This window comes from Mirounga leonina, unplaced genomic scaffold (genome assembly GCF_011800145.1).
Source record: "Mirounga leonina isolate KUSES-001 unplaced genomic scaffold, KU_Mleo_1.0 Mir_125, whole genome shotgun sequence".
Lineage (NCBI taxonomy): Eukaryota > Metazoa > Chordata > Mammalia > Carnivora > Phocidae > Mirounga > Mirounga leonina.
In genome coordinates, this window is record NW_023270305.1 from 58,442,162 (window position 1) to 58,460,476 (window position 18,315).

Below are 18,315 nucleotides of genomic sequence, written 5' to 3' on the forward strand. Positions count from 1 at the left end.
TTAATAAGTTAGCAGTGAGTTTCTGTGGTGGAAAGGGTTTTTTTTCTCCTTTGTTACATTTTGATTTATAGCATGGCCTTCAAAGGAGCCGTGTTTGAGGAGCAGTGTTTGAGGAAAATAGCGATTCTCACTAATGGTTACATGCAGCCTGTCCTCACAGAATGAATACAAATAACAAAATATACTAATACCAATAAATATTTTTTGGTATGACACACCAGTAATTAACTTTGCAAATTTGCTTTAAAAAAACACAAAAAACAAAAAGCCTTTGTTGCACAATAGATCAATGGTTGCCAGACTATGATTTCACAGACTAGGAAAATTACCAAAATTTTGGGGGGAATTGACATAGAGTAGCCAAATATTTTCTTTTGCCAAATAAAGACACTACAAGAGGAAAAAGTCCCCTAGAATCTAATATCGGAATTATTTCATGAAATAACATTTTTGTAGTTAATACATAAATTGATCCATAGGATTCGCTGATTTAGTTTTCTTGTTTTTCTGCTTACATCCTACTTGTTCTGTCCAGGTTCCATACCAGTCTTTTGCATGTGATCCTCACACGGGGGCCCTGCTAATCTTCTCTGTATTGTTCCAGTTTTAGCAAATATGCTGCCAAAGCGAGCACCATACTAATATTTTAAATGATTTCAGTAGTGATCTCATTGAAGATCTGTGAGTAAAAAACTCTATTCTGTGAGTGATTAAAACCACAGAATCTGAAACAGGATGCCTGGGCCTGAATCCCAATTTGGCCACTTACCAGCTGTGTGACCTTGGTCAAGTTACTTAACCTCCCTGTATCTCAGTTACATCATCCTTAATATACTAATATTAATAGTATCTACCTCAGAGGCTTGTTGTGCAGATTACGAGTGAAAATATATAAAGCACTTAGAACCGTGCCTTATAAAGTTGTATTATATATGTACTTGCTATTATTGCTAAAATGTGTATGTCTGGCAATGTCCATATTTTGTCCTCATTCTTGACTTATAGTTTAGCTAAGCGTGGAATTCTATGTTGAGCATTACTGCCTTTCAACATTTTCAAGGTATTATTCCATTTTCTTCTTGTATCTCTCATTCTGGCTGAGAAGTTTGTCTTTCCTTATGGGCAACAATCTCTTTTCTCTCTGATTTGCTTTTAAAGTTTTTCTCTGTACATTTGATGTTCTGTGGTTTTATTATTCTGTGTCCATGTGTGGATTTAATTTCATTTTTTCTAGCTCAAAATTCATTTCGCTCCCTTAAATCGAAGACTCCCATCTTTCTTTAATTGTAGAAAATTCTCAATCAGAAGTTACAATTAGATTCTGCTGCAAGTGGTTTTAAAAACAACTCTAAATCAAAGTGGTTCCTACAAGATAGAAGTTTATTTCTTTTTCACATAGATGAGGCTCTCCAGGTGGTGTTTGATGGTGTCAGGGGCTCAGGGACCCTTTTATTTTATTGTTCCACCATTCACTCTCAGCAAGTAGATTCTCTAATCAAACTTAAATCATACCATCTGCATTTGAGCTACTAGGAAAGAAAAAGTAGAGAGAAAAATCCTACTTCTTTAAGGACATTTCTGGAAGTTGTACATGCTGTTTTGGTTACATTCTAGAACATAGTCATATAGCCAATCCAGGTATAAGGTAAACTGGGAAATATTGTCTTTATTCTGGGCAGCCTGGTTCTTAGCTAAAAATGGGTGATTCTGTGAAAAGGGCAGAGGGGGAGACTGGTTATTGGGAACAGGTAGCAGTCTCTATCATAGCCATTTTTATTGCAGATTTCTCTCATATTCCCTCTATTGTGTCCTTCTGGAACACTTAGTAATGTTCTATTTTCTCTGTGCCTCTTTCTTTTTAATATTTCTTTTTTATCTTTTTGTGTTTCATTCTGTGAGATTTCAACTTTGCCTTCCAACTTTCTTTTAAGCTATGTTTAGTCTACAAAGTTTTTAAATTTTTTTTAATCTACTAAATTTTGAAAAAATGATATATTTTTTATCTTTGGAATTTCTATAGCTTATTTCCCCCCCTGAAATATGCCTCTTATTTTTTATGCTGTTCTGGTTTTTCTGTATAGCTTTTATTCTTTTATGTCCAGAATCATTTAAGCTTACTTACTTTATAGTCTCTTTGCTCTGTTGTCTGTAAATCTCAGGGTATGAATTCTGCTAACTCCCTCCGCTGGAAGATAGGTATTTTCCATCTCATCTTTAGGTATTTCTTTCCACGGTGTCTCATGTCTCCAGGATTGTAGAGTGTGACTATGGGGCAGTAGTGTATTTGTCTTTTGTCTATACCAGGGTCCTTTGGGTTTCTCTGATTCTTCTGGATCTTTGATTCTCAGGGTTTTTTGGTTTGCGTTTTCTGTGCTACTTCTCAGGAATACACCTGTGGCTCCTACTTTGTGCACAACTTAGTTTGGGAAGTGTGTTGTCTGGGAGGTAATCAGTTTGCTTCACCCCCTAATTCTCAGGCTAATGGGAGAGAGATTCTAGAATCCTTTTCACAACAGCTGAGCTTCAGCTCCATTGCACGTGGGGCCTCAACTCCCATTGTAGCTCCTAAGCTCAACTTCTGATTCCACTTCTGCAGTTGCCTAGTTAACCTTACCTCTTGATCACTGCTTTTTAGTGTTCTCTTTTTTTCTGGCACCTGAGGATTTTGCTTTCTTGTTTTAGTGCTTAGTTGTGTATTTTGAATGTTTTTGTTTATCGAGCCTTTGTTGGTGTAGGTATGATAGGTGCTTCCCACATCAACTTAGTCCATCATAGTGATAAGAAGTCTAACAGAGAGCATTTTGAATCCCAAAAAGCAGTAAAGTGGCAATCTCTTAATAAAAGTTTTGAAATTGCTTTTATACTCCTTAACCTTGTTTTTTTGTTTGCAATGGGCCAGCATTGTCCTGTGCATTGACATTTGAGAATGAATGGACAGAGCACTGAGAAACTTAGGTTCTGTCCCTGGTTTTGTTGCTTGCTAACTGCCAACTTGGGGAAATTATTTAAGTTCTCTGAGTCTATTAATTAGCTGGAAGATTGACATACATAGTATTATTTTCCCTGCTCCATAGGATTATTGTAAAGATCCAATGAGATAATAGATTGGAAACTGCTTTAAACCTTAAAACACACAAAGATTTATGGTATTAATAGCAACGTTAAGGACTAAAAACCATTAGCTCATTCATTAAGGTATTTTTTAAAATATTAAATTTTATGAAGGACTTTTTTTTTTCCCTTTGTTAAGCAGAAAACAATCCTCATCCTGGTAAAAGCTATAATTCTAAGAAAATACTAATAAAGGGACAACTTGAAAATATTCAAATATTCTTGTGAAATTTAAGAGCACTATTTGTACCAATAGGCAGTTATAACTTTAATAGACTATGGAATTCATTGTGGAGAGACACACCCTTAGCAGTTAAAAAAACCAGATAATTGAACCTGGAAATCATCACTGCATTTTGTTATTATGTGTTTTCTCAAACAATGGATACTAAAAGTTTAATTACACTTTGTAAGGAACAATAAACTTTTTTTAAATGCAGAAAACATGTCCTTATACTTGGAAATGTTGAGAACCACCAATCTAGCCTATGGTAGTAGTCCACTAACTGGGCTGTTTGGCCCCAGACCCTCCATCTCTCACTAAAACACATTCCCTAAGACAGAAGGACTATGACAATTCTTACCTAATGCCTGCCAGTCAATTGTGAGGTCTATTGCAGAAAATCTGTGATTTACTAATGGCCACAGTACTAAGTTTGCAAATGATTTACTTAAAAGAAAATTAGAGAATGATTCACGATGGCAGACTGGTCATACACATCTACCACTTACTGCCCACTAAATCTCACAAAAATACATGTAAATAGATAATAATAAAATATAGTTTAATAGCATTGGAAACCAGGGAAACCTACTATCAGAAGAAATAGATTTTTATTAAGTTCTAAAAGATATTACCAGAGAACAAATGTTTGGAGGAACAAAACTAAATGAAAGAAAAACCGAGGGGTGCCTGGGTGACTCAATTCTTGGTCTCTGGTTGTGGTCTCAGGATGTTGTGGGACCAAGCCCTGCATGGGGTTCTGTGCTCAGTGTGGAGTCTGCTTGTGATTCTCTCATTTTTCCTCTCCCTTCCCCTCTGTTCCTCCCCCAACACATACACACTCTCTCTCTAAAGTAGATAGATGAAATCTTAAAAAAACAAAAAAAACCAACGCATGTCTAGAGATGACTGCTGTAGAGGGAGGTTGGATAGAACTACGAGCTTAGAGCTAATGGATATTTTATTTTTTATTTTTATTTTTTAGAGCTAATGGATATTAAGAAGTGGAAGGGGGTCTGGGGCATTTATCAATTTGAAAAATTAGGAAACTGCACGTGGAGCAGCAAATTAGTAACCCCTCCCTGTTCTGCATGTGCTAAGTGCTGGGCAGCTGTGGATGAATTGACTCATACACTAGGGCTAGAAAAACAGGCCAGTGCTCAAGTAGCTACTGACCTCCATGAACGTCAAAAATCCCATCACACAAATCATCTTCAGATCATGTCTGACTCATATCCTAACCCTGTCCCAAAGTCAGGTGCAGCAGACAGAAACAGTTTACACTGATAGGGATCTGAAAATCACATAATCAGAGAAGAGTATACAACCAAGAATCACCACACATTTGAGGGAAAAAAGTATAATACCAAGAAATTGAGGCATCATGCTCAACAAACAAAAATTAACAATTAAGATGTTAAGCTTTATTATGTTCTAAGAGTGATAAGAGAAACTATCATATCCATAATATAGGAAGAGTCTTATGTATTAAGGAAGCATTTATAGATCTTAGAAATTAAAAAATAAAATACTAATTAAAAAATGTTTTCCATAGATGGCCTGGTATAACAATTGACATGGCTGAAAAGCAAATTAGTAGAAAATTAGTGTCAAGGGATTCTTGCATTACTTAATGGTAAAGTACCATGAAAAAGATCATGAGAGAAAAGTTAGGACATATAGAAGATAAATCTGAGTGTTCCATCATTCAGCTGGTAGCTGTTCCAGAAGGAGGGAAGAGAGAGAATGGAGGGGATGGAAATAATAGAAAGGCTACAGAGTAAAATTTTCCAGAATGAAAGAAAGACAAGTACCTTCAAGTTGAAAGTATTTAAATTCTACTACCTCTAATTCTGAGGTTTAACCATTCTCTTTGTTATACTGCAGACTCCTACTCGGTTTGGTTTTCTTTTTTGTGATCTGTAATTTTTGTTTGTGACCTTACCTTTAGCAGGGACTCTTTTTTCTGTGGATTGTGGAAATCTCTCTCTAGGGGAGTTTTGCATTTGCATTTCACCAGCAGGACTAATTTTTATGTTAATTTTCTGTCCTATAAGATGTTCTGCATGTAAATTCATATTCCAAACTGGAATGTGGCACAAGCTTGAGGTGTTACTTTCTTACAAAGATTTTAACCACTATAAATAGCTGTAGGAAGAGGCAAACTTTTTTGCTGTCTGCCTGGTTATACAAGTGAAGTTCTTCTAGTCTGCCTTGTACCAAGATAGGCCAACTATTTGAGGGTTCTAGCTTTATGCAGGTTTCAATCTTAACTCTATTTTGGAGGCCATAAGATTCCATCAAGGGGTGCCTGGGTGTCTCAGTCAGTTGAACAGCTGCCTTCGGCTCAGGTCATGATCTTAGGGTCCTGGGATTGAGCCCCGCATCAGGCTCCCTGCTTAGCGGGGAGCCTGCTTCTCCTTCTCCTGCTCCCCCTGCTTGTGCTCTCTCTCTCTATTAAATAAATAAAAATCTTTAAAAAACTTCAAGTCCTTAGCCTTTAAGACCTCTTTCCATATTTGCTATCAAACTTCCCCCCACCCTTTCCCACACATACACTGAAGCTTGCATTCTTTGTGCTTCAATTCTATAGTATATCTATACTAAGGAAGACTATGCAGCTCTTAAAATAACGAGGTCCTCTACACAAAAGATCTTTAAGGTGTATATTGATAGACAAATAAGCAAGTTCTTATTTGAGGGTTTCTCTGTTTTGTGACCTTGGCTATATATTTATTTGTTGTTTTATTTTATTCAGCATTTCAAGGTGTGTGTAATGAAAGGGGCTCACTATTACCCTTAATCTGCTGTATTGTAAGAACTGAAAGTCCCCAATACACAAATTTATAATAATGGCATTCATTCATTTGCAGTCTATTAAAATTTCTTTAGTGGAAAAAAAGGGATAAAGATACACCTATTGTCTTATCAACACTACAGATAATAGTGTGCGACTGATATATTGCCATGGAAATTTGCTGAGCATATAAATACTCTTTTGGCAGCAGAGAGATATTCCACCTACTCCACTTGTGTGCAACAGAACACAGCCTCTGATAGATACATTTTGGCACACCAAATGTGCCAAATAGAAGAGCTGGTAGAATTAACCACGCCAAACTCTTGTAAAAAGCAAAGATGGAGTTAGTGCTAGAAGTGATCTAAGTAAAATAGAAAACAACTTAGGAAATATTTTTATATTCTAGGTATCCATATGTCCTTGAATTAAGAGTATGTGTGTGTGTGCGTGCGTGCATGCACATTTGTGTAACTAGTACCAGGAGAAATGTTTCCAGATTTTTCACACTCTTAATTGTATACAGAGGGACTAAAAGTTTTAGAATAAGGAGGAAAATTTAAGGTTATAGGAGAACATTATCTTTAAATTTAATTATAGTAATAGTGATAATGTAATCACATTGGTTACTTAACTGATCAATGTACATAATCTCATGCTCATTAACCTTGGGAAATCGCTATTATCCTGATTTTACAGATGAGGAAACTGAAGTCTAGAAAGGTTAAGTAATTTACCCAAGGTCACACAGCTCATAGATGTAGAGGCAAAATTCCAACCCTGCTTTGATTCCAGAGAATGACTATCCCATAGAGCCTCTCATAAAAGTTTTATATTTGCTAATTATGTTCATTTTTGTGAAAAACAAAATTGTTTGGTTATAAATAATATGACTTAGAAATATGTCTCATTATCCACCACTCATTAGAGACCACTCTTAAATTTTTGGTAAATTTTAATTGTCTTTTTTCATTTTCCCATTTATGTAAATTGAATTTTTTGAGGTTATTGATAACAGAAAAAGCAACTGTGATGGTTTGTGGGATTCTGCAATTTCTCTCCATTCCAAGGATTAGATTTTTATCTGAAGAAGGTAATTTATCCTGACTTATCCTGACTTTTTATTGGTGGATTGAAACGATCATGCCTGGGGAGAAGAGCGTTTACTGCAGTTACTTGGAAGATGTCTGCGACCTTCTCCCTTTTCTCAGGACTTCGGGGGCATGCCTTGGCTGCCTCTCTGACATCTGTTTCTGATAAGGGAGTTTCAGTCTCTGACAGCTCTGGGGAATTTTGTCGGCAGAGACCTGGTGAGATCATTTTGCTTTCCGCTGAGTTTCCTTTCTCTGTTTTTTTGGACACTTCTGATGAGCATGACCCCGGAGCATTCCATAATACCTCTGTTCCCGTAGGAACTATTGGCCTACTCCCTGGTTTTATCTCTGTCTGCACAAAAGCTCCATGTCGCTGGAAAGGAAAACAAAGTTGACATTAACCAGGGCACACAAGTTGCTGGAAGATGCAGCTGTGAACTCAGTTCATGTGTTAGCTCAAGTTCTGGTGAGGCAGGCCCTTATTTCTGCCTCTGCATTGGTTGTCACCTTAGTCTAAAACTGAAGACAGTGGCATAATAATTATTAGTGAAACTTTTAAATCAATGATAAAAACAGGGTGTGCCAGAAAAATAAAAGGGAAAGGCAGAAAGCCAAAGAGTCAGCATCTTGTTTCCCCTTCTCAACATTTCTATCAGTTGGCTTGTATAAGACTACACATATCAAATTTCATTTCTTGCTCTATAGTTTGCTGTGGATACAATAACAACTACAGTTCATAGACCTCAGGATTTGTGATTGCATCCCAAATATCAGTCAGTTTCAATGAAAGACTTAAAGTGAAATATGAAAACAAACATCTGCAGTTGGAAAAAAAATCCAGCATGTATTATAATATGTAATAACATTTACATTTGGCTTTGTAAATCTTAGATGCATTCTCCTGCCTCACCCACATGAGCATATCCAACAGTTTATCAAACTGCTTTACCTTAAGTGAATGATTGTAATAATTGAAACCAAACTCCAAAGACTGTGATCCAAAATTATGACATCATTCCTTAATTTTAACTATGACATGTTGTTGAGATTTTACCCCCCTAACAACCACGTTAGTTTGTTGAAATAGACTTTTAGAAAGATGGTTATGACTCGGAAAGGCTTAATGTTCTAACATAAATCTGTCCCATCCTAAAGTATTAAATAATTGATTCTGAATACTCTCACCTTTCCCCGGATGGGCTCATTGGGATTTTTCCTAGCATCATATTGATGTAAAAAAGAGATGTGCTGTATAAAATTCTTTTGAAGTTCTGATGCATCAGGAGAGGCAAGTGGAACTGAGAACAAAGATTTTGTGAAGTCAGGACAAAAATAAGATTTGTATATGGAAATATAATCAATATTCATAATCATGCTTTTTAAAAAATGTTAATAAAACTTAATTTTTTAAAGTATGGATAAATATAATGGATACATCATTCTTTCTCCATGAAAAGAACCAAATCCAAACAACTGAATTAGCCTCATATATGGAATTACTGGTACTTTCTAAAACTAATATTAATGCAATAATGGCTTTAAAAGTCTGTTAGATATGTCTTTTGCATATATACCAAACAAAATTTTAGAAAAGGTGTAAGTACAATTCATTTGTCAACTCATTTTTTACTACTAGAAAGGCTATGTGAACTTTATGCATACGTTGCTCCCAACTAGCACTAACAGAATAAGCTGAAAGACTCCAGGGTTGCTGTAGTTAACAGTTGAACATGTGATTCTTTTCATTTCCCATTGACAGACGTTCTGAAAATTTATAAGACTGTTAAACCCTTTAAAAATCACTTTTAAATAATTTTTCAAGCTAGGTGATGGGTATATAGGGATTCATTCTATTGGTCTCTCTCTGTTTCACATTTTTAATAACTTTTAAAACTCACTTTATTTTTACGTTTAGCATGCAAGGTTATATAAAGATCAGAGCAACTCCCAGTTTAGTGAGGTAAAATTATGGCAAGGAAAAAATTTAAAATTTCTCCCTTTTATAAAAAGTCATATATAAGAGGTTATGTCCACCTACCATATCTCTGGAGCAATATTCAAGAAATTGATAAAATGACTGCTGCAGGGGGAGAGAATTAGGTCACGGAGGACAGAGGTGGGTTCACTTTCACTGTGTATTCTTTTGTGCCATTTGAATTTTGCACTATATGCTTGTGTTAACTATGAAGAAATGAAATTTAATTTTTAAAAAATCTTGACTTTAAAGTTAGGGAGAATATATAAGAAGGAGAAATATGTTAGTAAATTCATACTTATTAAGCATTCATGAATTCAATTCAATATTCAGACATTGATATAAACTAATTTTGCTAGCAGGAATGATGAGTCTTTAAGTATTTATATATTATATGACTTGAAATGGCAATCTTTTCCCTGTTAGCAGGGAAAAAAATGTTAACTGATAACATTTTCTTGATTTCTAATTGAGATCAGTTACTCAAAACTCATTTTCTACATAATCATTACTTTTTTTTTTTTTTTTTTTTTAGGATTTGCTAGTGTACAAAAGAACAACAGGTGCCAAAGATTTACTAAAAATGTATGGGCAACTATGACACTGAGAAAATTCTAACCATAACATACACATTTTTTCTACCATTTTGGAAAAGACTGTTGGGTTTTGGGTAAATGCCATGGTCTAGCTCACAGAACATTAGTGTTTTTAGAAACATGGTTTGATAGATTCTTGAATAAAATAAAACAGCTCTAAATTCAGTCATTAATCAGTTGGGGTTAATGGAGTATCAAAAGCATGGGCTTTGGGATAAGATAGACATGTTTTCAAATTCTAGCCCTACCACATTTCCTAGTGGTGTGACTTTGGACAAATCACTTAACTTCATTGAGATTCAATTTCCTCCTCTCTAAAATGGGGATAATAATTTGCTTTGAGAATTGAAAGATGCTGGGATCAAATTAGAGAGGGTCTTTCAACCTAGGCAAGGGGCCAGTTCTTTTGTATCCTAATGAAAGGGAAAACTTTGGAAGGGAGAAGTATGAATCTGAGGAACTATTGGCTGTTAGAAACCCAAAGACTTTGGTGGACTGGGGTGAAGGGTTGGTGGCAGCTTGGGCTGGAGGGTAGGAAGGTCAGATATGGCTAAGAGAGAATAGGAGGCGGAGAGGTTTTAAAATCTTCTCTTGACACCCCCCCCCACACACACACACACAATGCCTGGGAAGATCATTGCTTGCCTCAGGGGGAAGAAACTAACAGCAACTGGCTAGCCATCTGTTGTCAACTTAGTAATTTGTGAACAGCACAGAAGTCCTTCTAGAGCTGATGAAATGGGTGCATGCTGCCCCTTTGGGTATTTGCTCTGCTACCATTCCCCCAGCAACCATCAGTGCTGGTGGACTGAAAACATCAAGAGATTGCCTCTTCTTGTGATGCCTCTTTTTAAGAGTTTAAAGTGGAGGGGAGGGGTGGTGTTCTAACTAGAGGACTGGCCTAGTACAGTGACAGCATATGGAAATGGTCAAGGTTGGTTTTATGGGGTCTGACACTCTCTAGCCTGACCCTCATTTTCTTTCCTTGAAATTCACTGGGAGGCACACAAGTCAGACCCTAGTCTTTACATTTTGCCTCCACAGGGCTGTTGGCTCCCCTTGGGGAACATGACCTAAGATAAACTAGACAGACACTATAAAGAAAGACAACAAAATTTAAAACATATACTGTGTGAGGCTTAATAATTAGAACCGGTACTCCAGGAATTTAAAATAAGCACAACAGGGTGCCTGGGTGGCTCAGTCGGTTAAGCGACTGCCTTCGGCTCAGGTCATGATCCTGGAGTCCCGGGATCGAGTCCCACATCGGGCTCCCTGCTCGGCAGGGAGTCTGCTTCTCCCTCTGACCCTCCTCCCTCTCGTGCTCTCTGTCTCTCATTCTCTCTCACAAATAAATAAATAAAATTAAAAAAAAAAAAGCACAACAAACATGCTCAAAGACACAGAAAGTATTATTAATATGAAGCAAGAAGAAGGGGTCATTAAAAAAGAATCACATATATATCAGAAATCAAACAAAATATAATAGCTGAATTTAAAAAGATGAGATAAACAAAAAGACTCATGAACTAGACAGACTGAGAAACTCTCTCAAAGGGCAGCAGTAAAGGATAAAGAAATTAAAATATAAAAGAAAAGCTAAAAGACATGGATGGTAGAATTCAGGAGACCTATATAAAGAAACAGAGGGAAGGAAGTAGTTGAAGAAATAATGATAGGGGTGCCTGACTGCTCAGGTGGTAGAGCACATGACTCTTGATCTCGTGGTCATGAGTTCAAGCCCTGCGTTTTGTGTGGAGCCTACTTAAAAAGAAAAAAGGAAAGAATGATGATAAATATCCAATTAGAGAAAGATCAAAGACCTCAGATTGAAAGGGCTCATAGATTACCAAGGAGGGTGGCAGGTCCAGGAGTAAGATGAGGCAAGTTGAGACCCATGTGCTGTAAAATTTAAGGGGGCATTTACATAGCCCTGGGAATGAGTGCCTCCTTAAGTTTTGCACCTTGGGTCCCTCACTTGCCTCACTCTCCTCCCTATCCTGAAGGATACATAAGGAAAAACTAACAACCAAGACACTTTATAGAGAAATTTATAGTCATTTAGGGCAAAGAAAATTCTAAATGCTTTCAAAAAGAGAAGGTAGGTTACTTACAAAGGAGGAAAAAGCAGATTTACATAAAAATTCACAGCAACAGCATTGGACACAAGATGATAATTGATTAATATTTTTTTAAATGTTAAAAAGAACTTTAAGCCTTGAATTTTTATACCCAACCAAACTGTCATTCAGCAGTGAAGCAAAAATAAAAAATATTGGGAGGCAAGGAAATCCTCAGAATATTTCCCCATAAAAAAAGCCTACTCCAAAATTCCAAGAGGAAAAATCCAAATAAGGATAGAAATAAATCAAGGAAGGTGTGTGCCTAAGATATATAGAAGAAAATAACAATTTTTTTTATTTCTTTAAAAAGTCAAGGACTAAAGAACAAAAAAATAAGTATTACACACATAACTCAGAACTAAAATTCTACTGTTATTAACATATTAATAGAGATACTGGTGAACTATATATATATGTAAAGTATATATATGAAAGAAGTAGTAAAATGATTTCAAAGGAAAAGAAAAAACTCTCATTATTTGTAGGTAACATGATTACCTGAATAGAAACACCACTGGAATCAACAAAGTATGAGAATAAGAGTGTAGCAAGGTAAACAGTTAAGTGTATAAAAATCAAAGCTATAATCTACTAGAAAACAAAACAAAAAATAAGATACACTCTCTGTGGGAACAACAACTGTACAATATCAAGTTTTTAGAAACTAACAACTAACAAGACCTCTCCTGAGAAAAAATTTAAACTCTCTTGACATAAAGGTAGAACTGAATAGACTTTCCATACTATTAGATAAGATGAAATAGTATGTTACTGTAAAGGTAACAATTTTTCCTAAATTAATCTATAATGCCAACAAACCCAATAAAAATTCTACCTGGATATTTTGAGGGATGTCATAAATTCCAGAGTTTAAATGGAAAAATAAAGGTCCATAAATAGAGAGGTCAACTCTGAAAAGTAAGAGCAAAGAATGGAGACTTTCCCTATCAGATATTAAGCTAAAAATCCAGAAAACTAAAACATGTTAGTACTGATCCAAGAACTAAAAATTAATAATAGAAAGCTCAGAGACAGACCCATTTATATAGGAAACTCTAACATACAAGTAAGGAGATTCCACAAGTCAACAAGGAAAGTATGGATTGTTTAGTATCCAGGAAACTTCTTCACCCCATGGAGAAAAATGAAATAGGTTCCCTATTTAATATTGCACATAAAGGCAGATGCTAGGATTAAGGCTAAATTATGGAAGGTAAAATTATAAAAACAAGGAAGAAAATGTAGGAGAATATTTTTGTGATGTTAAGGTAGAAAAACTCTTCATAAACACCCAATGCACAATCCATAGGTGAAAAGTTCATGCCTCTCTCCTGTACAGAATCCTTGCAAACCAACAGCCCTGCAATTACAGTGAAACAATATTTAAAAATTAAAGGCTTAAGGAAAGAAATATTTTTCATTTGTAATATTAAATCTGGGATATTAATATAAATCATAAGTAACTATAAATAACTCTATATATAAAGGCCCCCTTTGAACATTAAAAATCTTAACATCAAAACATATTACTCTCAAAAGATTAACAATTGGACTTCCTGCAGATTTGATGTAACAATAGGCTCCAGAAGACAATGGAATAATATCTTCCAAGTGTAAAAGGTAAATAACCATGAACCCAGAATTCTATATCCAGCTCTACTCTCACCCATTAGAGTGAGGACAATTTGAAGACATTTCAGACAAAAGTAAAGTGAAGAGTTAGCTACTCCTAAACTCACATGGGAAGAACAATTTAACGACATGTGGTAGTCCATTACATTGATGGCTCTAGTTTACTGGTCTCCCACTATTCACATCCTTGTACAGTCCCCTCCTTGTGAATGTGGGCTGGCCTTGTGATTAGATTTAACCGATAGGATGTAGCAAAAGTAACACTCTGCCAGTTGCAAGCATAAAAAATACCCTTGAGAAAGCCTTTCAGTTTCTGTTGCATTTTTGGGAGCCCTGAGCTGCTAGGTAAGAAGTTCAGCTACCCTACTGGAGAGCCCATATGGAGGGACCACATGTAGAAAGAGGGGCCTGGTCATTCCAGCCTCCCACCTGAGTCTAGTCCTCAGGTGACCTGCCAAGTGAATGCAGCCACAAGTGTCCACCACCAAGACCAGCCAAAGAACTGCCCAGCTGAGCCCAGCCCAGATTACAGAATCATGAGCAAATAAAATGATGGTTGTTTGAAGCAACTCAATTTTGAGGTGACCTGTTATGCAATTAAGAAACAGAAATACTTCAGAAGCAAGTCAGTTAAATCAATTAAAATGAATTATCTTTTAAATAGTGATCTAGGGGCACATGGGTGACTCGGTTAAGTGTCTGCCTTTGGCTCAGGTCATGATCTCGGGGTCCTGGGATCGAGTCCTGTGTCGGGCTCCCTGCTCACGGGGATCCTGCTTTTCCCCTCTCGTCCCCACTAGTGCTCTCTCTCGCTATCTCTCTCTCAAATAAATAAAATATAAATAAATAAATAGTGATCTAGAACCTCCCAGAATCTCAAAAATAATAACTTAAAAAAAAAAAAGGGCGCCTGGGTGGCTCAGATGGTTAAGCGTCTGCCTTCGGCTCAGGTCATGATCTCAGGGTCCTGGGATCGAGTCCTGCATCGGGCTCCCTGCTCCTTGGGAGCCTGCTTCTACCTCTGTCTCTCTCTCTCAGAGTCTCTCTGTCTCTCATGAATAAAAAAAAAAAAAAAAAAAAAAAAAAATCTTAAAAAACAAAACAAAACACTTCTTTATGGGAACTAATAGAAAATGAATCTGCGCTATTAGAGAAATTCCTTACTCAGACATTATATCTATTAAAATCAGACATAACTACCATATTAATTTATGCAAATATATGAGACTTTTAAAGAAGCCCACAATAGTGAAGAACATCTAAGTAGGAAAACATCAAAGAAGATATTCAAGTTCTTTGTGGTTATTCTACTTCAGAATTCAAACTGAACCCAAAGTAATTACTTTTAAAGAAGCCTTGTTACATGAGGATTACAAAACATAAGGCAAAGTCCATGAAGAATGTTTGAAATCCACTCTCTGTTTCTTGGAAACTTGATCTAATTAAAATAGAAATTTTCTAAACAAGGATACGCCAAACAAGTTGGTGTCAGGCCATCTATATTTTATCAACAAAGACAGAATTTATTCAAACACACAACTTGATTCTTTTATTGGTGGGAACTCAGCAACTTTTACTTTGGGAAATTTTCTTAACTTTTTGTGTGTGTCTACTTAAAAAACATTCATCAGTAATATTTTTCTATCAGAAACTCCATTCTTCTAAGTAGTATTTATTTTGATCTTATATAAAAGTATTATTAATGTAAAAAATAACGGTATAGATTTTCAAAATACAGTGAAAAAACTCGAACATAACTATTGCAAGAAATCATTATTAAGCTACACCTTGGTGCAAAAGAAGCAACACAAACTAAAGCCTACTTCAGAAAACTATTTTTAATGATAATAATAATCTGATTTTGCAATTCAAGAAAACATTAAAATATCAAGTCATTGAAAAAGACTCAAAGTTTTATTTAAGTAGGACTTTCCTCACAAATTAGATCAGCCTTTCCAATTTATAAAGTTTTATGATATAAAACCTAAAGTGAACACTTATTCTTATAGTGACTCAGATATGATGGAGCCCAGCCATTTGTTGAAGTGACCATGGATGGCAGCCAGGAAATTGTGTAGTGGTATAAGAATAAAGGGCACTTTCATTATCAGCACAAGATGACATTGCTGAAATGCCAAAGACCAGGCATAATTAAGTGGGCTGATGGAACAGAATGACCAGGAGATGACTTTTAATTGGTATGATGCATGTTTACATCCACAGTTTCTATGTCTGTATGCATATGCACATATATATATGTAAAATCTGGAATATACAAACTATATATATTTTAAAATGTCATGCCCAAATATTTCCTCTTAAAAACCCTTTTCACTAGTATCCAAACACCATCCAAAATATGAATAAATTGCAGGCCTATATTGTAGTGTGTATGTTTGTCTAAATTACATTATGTCTTTAATCTGTTGAATAATATGTAATTATCATTAAATTAATCAATAAATATTTGTTGAATCTGGGCATTGTATGAGGACCTGGGATACAATAATGAATTTGGCAATGAGAAACACCAATACAAGAACAGAGAGACAGAGACAGAGGAGGAGAGGCAGGAGGACGGGTTGGTAAGGAGGAGGGAGGGCGAGGAAGGAAAAAGTGGGACTTCCACACCTGGTTTCCAAAGCTAAATTCCAACCTAACGTAGTACAATGCAATAATTAATAAAAGAAATAACTTGCATTTGTTGTCTCCTATGTACCAAGCACTGTGGTAGGCACTTGACATATTTTTTATTTCTCCTAACAATCCTGCAAAGTAGGGATTATTATTCCCACTTCTTGAATTGAGGAAATAAAATGATGAAATTTAAGTAATGGGCCTAGGATCAAACCACTATAAGTGCTAAATCAGTATTAAATTCTACGGGGAGGGAGTATTGATGGTGATAAGATGACCATGATTTCCAGTTAAACATGACAAATTCAACATCTGCATTTCCCTCACCCCCTCCCAAAACACCAGTACAATGATAGTAAAGACCTTGAAAAGCTTAAATCCTTAGGAAAAAAGAGAACTAAATGAGAGCAAAAATAATAACAAATTTGGAAACTGGAAAGCAGATTGTTAAATGGCAATGAACTTGAGTAGACCACAAAAAAACTGGAAGCTAAGTGCTTATGGGGAGGGGGTGGGGTCCCAGTAAGGCTCCAAAAATGGAGGCATCTGACAGCTCTGGGGCAGGGAGCATGTGACAAGGTGAAGTTTCCAACAGAGGATTATTGGAGAAATTCCCAGAGTTTTTGTTCCTCACTCCAGCAGAGGTTTGGAGGATTCCACTCTGGGAAAATAGACTGGCACAACAGAACAGACCGATAGGCATTGATGTTGGGGGGTTGGGGGTCTCTTATGAAATGGCTGGGCCTTGCCTGGTCATCCTAGAACAAAACCTAGCTCTCTGCTCTCATCTTCTACCATGTCCCATACTGAACTAGAGTAGAAGCAACCCCACCTTATGAGAAAAAACTGGGATCTGACTGGTTACTTAACCAAAAAAGTTAAAACAAAGAATTGTGGAGTATTATATATACTAAACTTAGATACTTTATTCTAACCAGTTCAGTCTCCAAATTTTTACTGGAATGCCAATGCATTTCCTTTGCGGGAGTATCCATTGATTGGAATTGCACTGTGTGTTTCTTGTGTAAACCACACCCCTAATGTAACCTTTCTAGTTTGTTTCTTTAAAACAGAATGGAAACTTAAAGACACATCTGAAATAAAATGACTGCAGAATCCTTCAAGATTTAAAAAATTCATTCCAGCTCCTCTCTTGTAGTGATTTTGTCCACACCTAATTAGCACTTTTAAAAGTTAGTGACTTTGAGGGGCACCTGGGTCGCTCAGTTAAGCATCCAACTCTTGATTTTGGCTCAGGTCATGATCTCAGGATCGTGAGATCAAGCCCCACATCTACTTGTCCCTCTCCCTCTGCTCCTCCCCCTGCTCACGTTCTGTCTCCCCCCTGCCTCAAATAAATAAATAAAATCTTTTTTTAAAAAAGTTCATCACCTTTTGGCAAGCCTTTCCAAAGTATCCAACTTTGAATGTATTCTAGAAACTCTCTTAGTACTCAGATTTTAATTTATAAGAATAAATTAATTATGGAAATACAGTAACAAGTGCACAGGCATAAATCATTTTGGAAATAACCATGATTTTCAGAGAACATTCTCTGCCTCCTTGGCCTGAGTTAATTGCCCCTTCTTGAAATGTCCCTCTCATGATATCATGAGCAATAGGGGATAGATTCCATAGATTAAACAGGACCCTGTAGGCCATGAGGAGGAATTTGAAATCAACTTTACAAACAATGAGAAGTAACTCATCTAATGGAGGAAAGCAATATCATTTGTGTTTTTAAAAGATCCTTCTACAATGGTGTGGAAAACATATTTTGCAGGAGAGAGAGAAAGCAGGGTAACAGGAACTGTACAACATTAGTAAGAAGATTTGGAGTATTTTGGAGATAGAGGTGTCAAGATTTGCTGATAGATTGGCTATAGAGAGTAGGGAGTTTTGGAATGACTTCTAGGTTATCCAAACTTGAGGGGGAATAGAAGTGGCATTTATTGAAAAGAGGAAAACTGGCAGGGGACAGGTTTGAATGGGGGGAAAGGAACCGTTCTATCCGAGCCATGTTAAGTTTGAAAGGAGATTAGCTCTCCAAGAAAAGATGTTAGGTTGGTGGCTGGACGGGAGTTCAAGGTTCAGCAAAGAGGTCAGGGCTAGAGAGAGAAATTGGTT

General features: G+C 36.3%; 1 protein-coding gene and 1 non-coding gene across 3 annotated transcripts in view; both read right to left on the reverse strand.

The window, feature by feature from the left end:
- Positions 1–527: 527 nt before the first annotated feature.
- On the reverse strand, positions 528–634 carry LOC118008320. Its single transcript, XR_004678641.1, has one exon. It is a non-coding gene; the product is annotated as a U6 spliceosomal RNA (small nuclear RNA).
- A 2,918-nt stretch (positions 635–3,552) lies between these two features.
- CUNH2orf73 (chromosome unknown C2orf73 homolog) overlaps positions 3,553–18,315 on the reverse strand; it is a 31,877-nt gene continuing 17,114 nt past the window's right edge. For both annotated transcript variants that reach the window (XM_035001556.1, XM_035001555.1), the window contains 2 exons: positions 8,411–8,523; positions 3,553–7,598 (listed from right to left, as the gene is read on the reverse strand). In XM_035001556.1, the coding sequence (XP_034857447.1) occupies positions 7,230–7,598; positions 8,411–8,523 (482 nt within the window). In that variant the 3' untranslated portion in view covers positions 3,553–7,229. The remainder of the gene's footprint in view (positions 7,599–8,410; positions 8,524–18,315) is intronic.